General features: G+C 33.1%; 1 protein-coding gene and 1 long non-coding RNA gene across 2 annotated transcripts; one reads left to right on the forward strand and one right to left on the reverse strand.

Moving 5' to 3' along the window:
* The first annotated feature begins 5,382 nt into the window (after positions 1–5,382).
* LOC125673363 (uncharacterized) lies at positions 5,383–8,379 on the forward strand. Its single transcript, XR_008801815.1, has 2 exons — positions 5,383–5,500; positions 8,123–8,379. It is a non-coding gene; the product is annotated as an uncharacterized LOC125673363 (long non-coding RNA).
* On the reverse strand, positions 7,777–9,915 carry LOC130053286 (uncharacterized). Its single transcript, XM_056160229.1, has 3 exons — positions 9,386–9,915; positions 8,790–8,940; positions 7,777–8,250 (listed from the first exon to the last, which is right to left on the reverse strand). The coding sequence occupies exons 1-3, from the start codon at positions 9,666–9,668 to the stop codon at positions 7,845–7,847; spliced, it is 840 nt and encodes a 279-aa protein (XP_056016204.1). The 5' UTR covers positions 9,669–9,915; the 3' UTR covers positions 7,777–7,844.
* Positions 9,916–10,695: the final 780 nt, after the last annotated feature.

Below are 10,695 nucleotides of genomic sequence, written 5' to 3' on the forward strand. Positions count from 1 at the left end.
AGGCACCTGAAGTATCGACACTACTACCATTACTCACCCCACTTTTTCTGATTTTTTTGCAGTGATAGTTTCTCTGAAATGTGTGGATTACTTGTCTATCAGATCCCAATTTATATAATATAAATATAGTTACATAACAATAATAAGCACATAGTTAAGCTAAATATAAATTTCGATTTATATAATCATTTCATGCTTTTTTGTAAGCTTTAGAGATTGCCCTAGCCTTCTATTGGTATAAAAAATTGTATTCTATTATACCAGTAGAAGGCCAATCTCTAAAGTTTACAAAAAGTGTGAAACGATTAAATTTAAATCGAATAGGGATGGGATCAACAAGGAATCCACACATTTCGGAGAATATATCGCCACAGAAAAAATCAGAAGGGGATATGGTGTTGGTAATGTCCATACTACAGATGCCTGTGTAAATATCTTCCTCACCCGTTTATTTTTTATAAGCGCCTGGGTGTAAGTAATAGAGGAAATTCGAACCATGACTAATTATTTCTCTCTCATCTATGTTGTCTCTTTATATATATTTTTTAATGTTTCAGGAAGCTTAACTACATGTATAATTAGACATAACCACAGAACACCAATTTATCCACGTTTTCAAAAAAAAACCAAACCCCAAACCAATAGCTTGCCCCATTGATTCATATTTGTACATGTAAGTTACTATGTTTTATGTTCAAATATGTATAATCTCAGGAACCGGTAATTTTGTCCGTAATAGTAATAGTAGGGATCTATACTATGTATGCTGCTGCTTCATCCCTCTTGCCTCCCCAACGACGTCACCAGTCGCGGGATTGGTGATGATGATGATGATGATGATGATACTATATCACACACCAATAAATATTAGGAAGTGATATAGTATAGACCCCTACTTTTATTATATTACAGACAAAATTACCAGTTCCTGTGGTACGTAGGCTGATATAATATGAATCAGTGCATAAGGTAATTTTTAAAACGTGGATAGATTAGTATTCTGCGGTTAACACGCACGCAGTTAAGCTTCCTGGAGCCTAAAAAAATGTAAAAAGATACAACACAAATCCGAGATAAATAACATTCATGGTTCGAATTTCCTCCATTGTTTATTTATAGATAACTGAGAAAAATCACACTAGAATCAATTGTTGTAGGGGTATCATCGGTTAATAGTCTTCATATACGATTTCACTTTAACCCTCTCTCTACCGTATCGGTCAACATGACCGATAGCGCGTAAAAACAGGTCTACGCAAAAGGAGTGTCTATAAATCTTTGAAACTACGGACGTAATATATATGTTTTATATATCATATTTTTGGAAATTTTCTATATTTTTTAATTATGCAAAAATCAATTGAATAAATAAAGCCATTAAATTAAAAAAAACATTTAAAATGAAAGATGACTTCGTCTAAATATGACGCAACGCTTTGTCGCAAGGCCATTTCCTCCCTCGCTATGATTTTTTTTTATTTTCCCTATGAATGCAATATTTTTTATATTTTTGAGAAGCATATATTCCCTGCTTTCAGTACCTATAAAAATTATTTTTAATGCCTGGCAAAGTTATAAGAAAACAGCAATTTCTAACAAAATTACATGTCATATGCCTACCCCAAATCGTGATCCATGCAGATTTAAATCGATTTAAAAATACTGTCATTTAGTCTTTAAAAACCTCTAAAATGTGCCGGTGGAGAAAGGGTTAAGGTATATCATGATGTGTATTCGTCATTAGTTTACCTGGTTATCACATACAGTGCAGAATTAATATGTGGGAGCTGTATTCTCTTTAGAGAAGTTGAGAGACAGAGCCTCCATTATGCCTCTCGACTTAGAGAATAGTGGGAGCTGGAACAAGTTTTCTGTCTCCTTTTCCGCTTTCTACGGGCCTGTCTGCATACTAAGCATACACCAACACATTTATAGTTTTAGAAGAAATGTTTCGTTGTTTGGTAAACATATTAGAAGAATAAACTTTCTGTCATATTTTAAGTTTACATGTATATGCATGTACCCTCTAACCTTTAATCTATTGTGGCCTACATTTTGATTGGTTAATTTGGATTTTGAATTTCGAAATTCGAATCTCGTATTTTGAATTACGAATCTCGTATTTAGAATTTCGAATCTCTAATGAGCCTTCTGGGCTTTCGTACGATTACTTTGATTTTCGCTGAGTCGTGGCATGACAGAAAGGTAAATTTTGTCATAACTAAAGTGCTTTCCTTAACGATTAGTTTCCAAACTAACCTTTTACACTTCTTACTCCAAACAGTATTGGTCAGTAAAACTCGTACCCAAGAACACTTCAATAAACAACATGTGGTCACTAAGCATGAAAAAGTCCGTGCATCTGAGTCGAGTACTATCTGATATTTTTCAAAAACATCACCTTTATCGATTGTTTACATTTTTTTTTTAGATATGAACAATGGATATAGAAAAATTATACTAAATTTTATAATGCACAGTTTTTTTCCCGCTAGTATATATGTAATTTTGCACTTTATAAATGAATAGAATAATAATAATAATGAATGAAAGTTATTATTCTTAATAAACAAAACGTCGTCGATATATCTAAATGTCGAATTGATTGATTGATTGATGTTTTCCGCCACACTCAACAATGTTTCCAGTTATCTGGTGGCCCCAGTTTTTATTGGTGGAAGAGAGAACCCAGATACAATGTACCTGGGGAGAGACCACCGACGTTCCGAAAGTAAACTGGGAAACTTTCTCACTTACCGACGAGAGCGGGATTCGACAGAGGTCGAATTGAAGGCCACAGTAAGATTTTTTTTTTGACGTAGAAGTTTTTGGATACATTCTGCTACATGTGATTATAGAAACAGGTCAGCTAACAAAGGAACACAAGTCGTGGTCATGGAAATTCCATTAGACTGTTGGAAGACCTGGGCCGGGATTCATAAAGATGTTTAAGTTATGCTTAAGTATAAGAAATTTCTTAAATCAATAAATAAAACTTAAGTAACGCTAAGAATGAGTATTTATCTTAAGTTTTATTCATAAAACAACTTAATTCTTAGAAAATTCTTAAACAATTCTTAAAAGTAAGTGTAGTCTGTAGCAGACTTAAGTTTTCAGAATTTCTTAAGTTCACAAATAAAATGGCTGCCAACATAGTTCACAGAAGGAATTTTAGAGAGAGAAAAGACTGTTTACAGCAGTACAGTGATCGTGAACTTATCGAACGTTTTCGGCTTGATTCAGGTGGAATCCTTTTTGTGGAATCACTTATTCGTGATCAAATATCTAGTGGCTCTCGGCGTAATATGGCATTATCCTCTCTTCAGAAAGTTCTTCTTACTTTGAGGTTTCTAGCTACGGGCAAAATGCAGCTGTGCAACGGCGATGACATGGGTGTTTCTCAGCCAACTGTCTCACGGGCCATTACCGTAACACTGGCAAGCCTTACCTCCCCTCTTATGATCAGTCGGTTTGTACAATTTCCATCTAGCGCAGCAGAGATTAGAAGAAACCAAGAGTCTTTTCACGCAATCGCGGGCTTCCCAGGGATAGTAGGCGCCATCGATGGTACCCACATTCAAATAATTGCACCACACGAATATGAAAATGAATACGTCAATAGACATAACTACCACAGTATTAACACACAACTTGACAAGTTGTTTTTGATGCAAAATATAGAATCATTGATGTTGTTGCTAAATGGCCAGGCTCCACTCACGATTCCCGAATCCTTAACGAAAGTGGTTTGAGAGTCCTGTTCGAAAATAATCACACACATTTGCTTGGCGACAGCGGATATCCCTCCAAACGTTGGTTATTGACTCCTTTTCTGAGACCAAACCAACCATCGCAGTTGAATTACAACAGGTAAAGATTTAAAATCTTCTTTCATACACAAGACACATGCACACCTTTAAATATTCTAAATAAACATGATAAACGAGTCTTTGCTTTTCTCACATCCATATTTCCCTCTTGGTATAAACAAATTCTGATTGGTGTAAAATTAATTCGAAACTTAGCGCCCCTTTTTGAGAAACAATCGGGTGGATCCAACAGTTTCCAAATGGAGGGGTGTAAACATGAAACTAAATAAAAACCACTTCAATATTTGGTTTTATTACTATTAGTAGTATTAGTATTATTATTCCAATTTACATTTATTGTAAATTTTCTCCTCTTTCTTGCATGTATTGTTTAAAAAATGGGGGGGGGGACTTGTGGGATTGACAAAATAAGTATGTAAAAGTGTTTCAACATATAAATTATAAAATATATATACTGGCACTTTCATGAATTGAAATCAAATGCAGACACTGCATCATGGATATGGATAATATTAGTTAGGTAACGTCAAATTCAGAATATAATGTCACATAAATGTGATGTAAACAGCTGTCAATTCTTTAGACTGTGCAATTTCAGCTTAATTGGCTCTTTTTGATTATTGCAATTCTTAGAATTTAAATTCCTTTTCTTGCATGTAATCTATAAAATAATAAAATATATATCTACTTTGATTGTTTTATTTCACTGACATGTAAATAAAGGGTACATTATTAATTATTTTGTAAATAAAAGGGGGAGGGTGGTACATGTCACATGCACCTGACTATCACATACTCAGGTAACACAGTACCAGAATATATATTGATAACCAATATTTTTTTAAACATAAAATTCAAACTTAGAAATTATTTCGATATAAACATATAGCATAACAAGATGTGGGGAATTTTCTTTTCTTTTCTTCTTCTTTTTTAACAATTTGAAAATAGATGAGCATTGACTATTGGGGCGGGTGGAAGATTTTTTTTACTACAATAATTCATATGAAACATGCTTTTATGAAAGTTTTGTCATTCCCGGCAGTGTTTTTTTGTTTGTTTTTTTTTGTTTTGTTTTTTTTTTTGTTTAATTTAATATTAACAATTAATGCCTACAATGGGGATTTACTATAGAAGTCTTCTGAATGATTTTTTTTTGTAATTCGCATCCAAGATATTATGCTTCTCAAATAACAATTGGTCATACTTAAAACATGCCCCCCCCCCCCTTCTCTCTCTACACATAATGATATCAATATTAACATATATAACTTGATTGTTGTATTCATGTGATTTATTATGTGTACAACAACCAATTTTTTTAAATAAGCAAACCAATCAGATTTTACCATACTGATTTATAGAGCTCACAAGAAAACAAGATCTGTGGTGGAAAGGGGTATCGGACAACTGAAGAGGCGATTTCATGTACTACATGGTGAAATCCGCTTGTCACCTGAGAAGGCATGTCAGGTTATTTTGTCCTGTGCCATTTTGCATAACATTTGCAAAGATCGATGCATTCCATGCCCACAAGATCATGAAGATGATGGTGAAGATCAACAAGTTAATGTACATGTACCACACATATTTAACAACAATGGCAATGATGGTCTGAGATACCGACAACAGTTTGCAGAGACTCACTTTTGAGTTGCATTGGGAGTTGTGTATGTATTGACTGCATGTATGTAACTAGAAGTTGAAGAGTGGATCATTAAAGTACAAAATAATGAAAATGATGAGATATACATGTACTTCCCTATAAATTTTTAAACCTCATTATGACCTTGGGGTATACCATTTTAACCAATTTGAATCTAAATAATGATGTAATGATGCTTGTGTGGGTTGTGGTGGTATACATTAAACAACAACACCAATCAATGTTTAACACATGAGTTAATTTATATTTTTTCCAGCTCTGAACATATATATAACATTTACAAACAAACATACACACACACATACATACATACATACATATATAAAAGATAAAAAATCAACAACAAAAACTCATTTGCCAAGCACAATTTACAATCAACATCTTTACTTTAACAGTGCTTAGAAATGATAGATTATAAATGAACTTCAAATTTGGCTACTGATTTACTATATGGTATATAATTGATAAATAGATTTATCTTACTCGACTATTACTTTAAAAATCATAGACTGAATAAACTTCATATGAATATTCAAAAACTTAACAGAATGCAAAAAACATAAAATAATAACAAATATCAAATCAATGCAATGCAAAGCATACCTATGTGTGACACAGAACCTTTAATAAATATTAATCTATATACAAATAATCATATATTACCATATATTGACCACTTATCCACAGAAGGAAATAATAAAAAAAAAATGAAAATACATTGTAGTTGAATACTAATCGAACACTCCAAAATCCACACATAAATTTTTAAACTACTAAATTTTAATTTATCATGATAATTCATATTTTAAATGTACATTCAAACTGATGTAAATTTTCATTACTCTTAGTCATCCACTATCATACAAAATGCATACCATCTGAATATTCAGCAAATACATTATATACATGTACATAGATGAGATTAATGACCATAATGATTCTATAATCTATGAATAACTTAGAGATATGTACAAATTATCAAATTATACATAAATTAAAGCAGGTTAAAAATAAAGGCATGTGATAATCTTTATGAGCTACTTAAATTACAGCTTTTTTAAATAATAATATGTTTCATATAGTAATGAAATAATATATCTACTTAGGAAAACACCACACTGTCTTACAAATGTATTACATTTTGACCATGCAATTTAGCTATGGGGTTCTTGAGGGGGAAAATGCCCAAGGATGTATTGTGCCAATTTTGGTTGAAATTGGCCTAGTCATTCTAGTAAGGAAAATGAAAATGTGAAAAGTTAAAAGCCAACAACTACTTTATATGGAAAGTGAAAATTTTAACACACATATCATTAATTTCATCTATTGAGTATCTACTTATTAATGTTGAAATATGAAACATAAAAAACTTAACTTATTAATTATTAATATCTATTATGACAAACACAACAATGTCTGGTAAAGTATACTGAATTTCTATGTCTTTCAGATATCATATACAATAATAGTATGAAATCTAAATGTTTTATCAGTTACGGCATCATATTTACATGTCTATTTAATGTGAAAGAAAGAAAACATGTAGTTAATAATCAATGGTATTACAAATGGTATGGTAAATTAGAGTTTATACCTATAGCCCCAGAGGGTGACAACTGAATTTAATGATCTTGCTGGAGAGGATTTAAAAAAAATATTCTTTGTTTATAATATATCCATGTTCTATGTAAAATTTTATCATAGATTCTAGCCCACCCTTAAACCCAGGTTCCTTGATGGTCCTACAGCTGTTATATGATTCTGCACTACAATAGATTGCTTGCTTGTTAATATTACTAACCATGGCCTTGTTGTTCTTGAAAAGATTTACAAAATATTTCCCATGTATAAAAAAAATGATCTATTCATGTGGCCCAACTGTGTGCCAACAGACAATGGACAGAGTTTGATCAGATTTAAAAGGTCACTTGAACCTTTCACTCAGATGAGATAAGAACATGTACATATAGTACATCAATTAAAATGCTTTTAAATATAAACAAGAGGCCCAGGGGCCACATTGCATTATGTCAGGAAGCTTTCATGTAAATCTCAGCTTTTCTAGTTCAGTGGTTCTTGAGAAGATTTTTAAAGATTTATCCTACATATTAGTATGTAAAACTTTGATCCCTTATTGTGGCCCCATCCAATCCCTGGGGGCCATGATTTGAACAAACTTAAATCTGCACTATGTCAGGAAGCTTTCATGAAAATTTCAGCTTTTCTGACCCAATGGTTCTTGAGAAGAAGATTTTTAAATGACCCCACTCTATTTTTGCATTTTTGTGATTGTCTCCCCTTTGAAAGGGACATGGCCCTTCATTTGAACAAACCTGAAAGCCCTTCACCTAAGAATGCTTTGTGGCAAGTTTGGTTGAAATTGGCCCAGTGGTTCTTGAGAGGAAGATGAAAAATGTGAAAAGTTTACGACGACGACATACAACGGACAAATTTTGATCAGAAAAGCTCACTTGAGCCTTCGGCTCAGGTGAGCTAATAAAATTCATTCCTCTTGCTTTAGTTTTTTTTATCTTTAATTCCATATACTGGACTTCCAGTTCCAACTTCCTGCAAATTAGCTCCTCGATTCTCCTTTTCAAATCAGGCTGACTGCTTCTATTTTCAGAGGCCTGCAAACTTGTAGTCATGGATGTTAATGGTAGTGAAGGCTCTTGTACAGATGCGGCGACTAGAGGGCTAGAGTTGAGAATGAGGGGATCCATACCAGGAGGTCCCTCAAAGACATTGATTCCCCTGTGATGAAAAGAGATTAATTAAATGCTTACTTAGTATTCTCCTTTCTATATCTTCTGCAGCTCTTTTGAATTATTAAATTATATGATTGCATTGAATGTTTATTACAATGAATGTTATTCTTTTTTATGTCGATGTTCATATTCTATACAAATCGAATTAATACAGAAAAGACAATTCTGTCATTGAAAAAATTGAAGCTAATTTACCCCAAATTCTAACATTTGAATATACACAACATGACTGAGGTTGATTATATGATGAATTTAATGATTATTTTAATAATTGTTTTTTATTATAATTATTTAGATGTTAATAAAAAGATAATAATAATAATCCATTCATATAAATGGAATTACAAAGATACAAAGAACAATTCTATCATGACAGATTTCAAGTAATTTCATCTATCCTTGCAGTGCATGAATCACTGCATTCATGTACATATAATAATTAATGATGATGATGAATTATGACAGATAACTACATACAATACAATATAAGTGAATATGTAGACAAATTTTCTTGTATTTACTCACACTGGTTGACTCCCTTCTCCAATGTTTAATATCTGCAAGAGAGAGGAGTCAATCCCACCATCAATCCCACTGAGGCAAGCATTATCCTCTCCTACCACACCACACACTGTTGTGGCAACTGCGCTGAGAGGTTTTGGTGGTGGGCCCCCGCCTAAAATATATTCATATACTATAAAGAATATTCCTAGATGCCATAGTAAATTACTGTGAGTGAAAATACATGTAGTAAATATTGTTCCAAACTGTTAAAGATTAGTACATTTATAGTAATGTTGATATCCTGTGGGGCACCTCAAAATATTTTCATTGGAGTTATCCCCCTTTTCTCACCTTGGAAACGTAAACAATATTCAGACAAGCACGGAAGTAGTCAAGTCATAAGGCAACAGTTTGCTAAGTGCTTTACCTACTTCATAATGATATTTATAGTCAAATTCGATGCATAAGAAGACCGCTTTTCTTTGGTATATACCAATGTTGACAGATTTAAATAAAGCTTTACGCAAGTTCAACAGTGTGCATGTACACACGCACATATTTATATATAGACAGTTTAAGTATCTAAGTTCTATCAATAATTATCAATAATAACCAACCTGTCCCAGTCACAACTCTTCTGTGATCTGAGATTTCAGATTTAGATTTGGAGAAGACGTTGTGCCACTTCTTCTCCACTTCCACCGCTGTCCTAGCTGGACCCACCCCCATCGCGGCTAGTCTTTCGGCAATACTTTGCCAAGTGCGGTTCTTCATCTCGGAGGTTAAAGTGGGCCCTAATTTCCCCCTCAGGATATGCTTGTTCTCTTCTACTAACGAAGCCAAGGCAAGCGTTTCATCAGCATTCCAATTAGGCTTTCTTTTCGTCTGCTTGGATTCCATGATGTTGTTGTTGACATCACTATCCTCAACTTTTTACCTCTTTTGCTGGAGAGTGCGGTAAAATTCCGGGAAATCGTTCGCGTTGCCATAGAATTTCTACTTAAGTGTTTCATTTTTCTAAGATTGAAACTTAGTTAAGAATTATGCTTAACATTTTTATGAATTAATACTTAAGTATTTTTCTTAGCTAAGAATTTTTTTACTACTTAAGTATGAGATCTAAGAATTTTCTTAGAATCTTTATGAATCCCGGCCCTGATCACCAAAGATCACGAAGATATTGTCACTGAGAAACTCTAGCATATTTTTTATTTCAACTTCAGATTACTTGTGCGTGGAATCGGAGCGGTGTTTAACAAAGTAAGTTTTTGGATGACACCTCCGTTTTCCACTTTTGCCAAAGAAGCAACTATCCATGGTGTCAAAATATGTACAAATCTAATTATAATCTAAAGCCTTCAATATGCGAAGTTGAGGTAAGATATATAAAATTATGGTTTACTGTAAAGTTATGTTTTTAAGGAAACCATCGCCATTTTGTGAAATAAACCCTGAGTTTTGATACTACAATTGCAATCAGATGTAATTGTCTACGCCGGTATGTTAAGGCATGTCAATCTCCAATTATGCAGGTAAACTGTGTAAAAAAATTTTAATATGTCCTACACAGAGAGAGGGCTGCTAACTCTCAAAAACTATTTTTGTTTTTTAGATGAGAACATTTTGTATCATAACTTGACAAACATGCGGTTCAGTATGACGTCATTGAATGACTGTTTATAAATAGATCACGGATGTACTTTAATAGGAAATTGAAAAGTCGCACACTACTCCAGGATTTAAATATTGGTCTAACTGGCGATAATGGCGGTAAACAGCCATAGTATATCAGAGTTACGATAGAATACTACCACTTTAAGCAAGAAATGATTATTAAACATTTACACACGAAACCATATATTCCTGTTTTACTTTTTGCACTGATGCTATGCAGTTTTCTTTCAAGGTCTACTTAACAGATGATTCC

Source organism: Ostrea edulis, chromosome 3 (genome assembly GCF_947568905.1).
Source record: "Ostrea edulis chromosome 3, xbOstEdul1.1, whole genome shotgun sequence".
Lineage (NCBI taxonomy): Eukaryota > Metazoa > Mollusca > Bivalvia > Ostreida > Ostreidae > Ostrea > Ostrea edulis.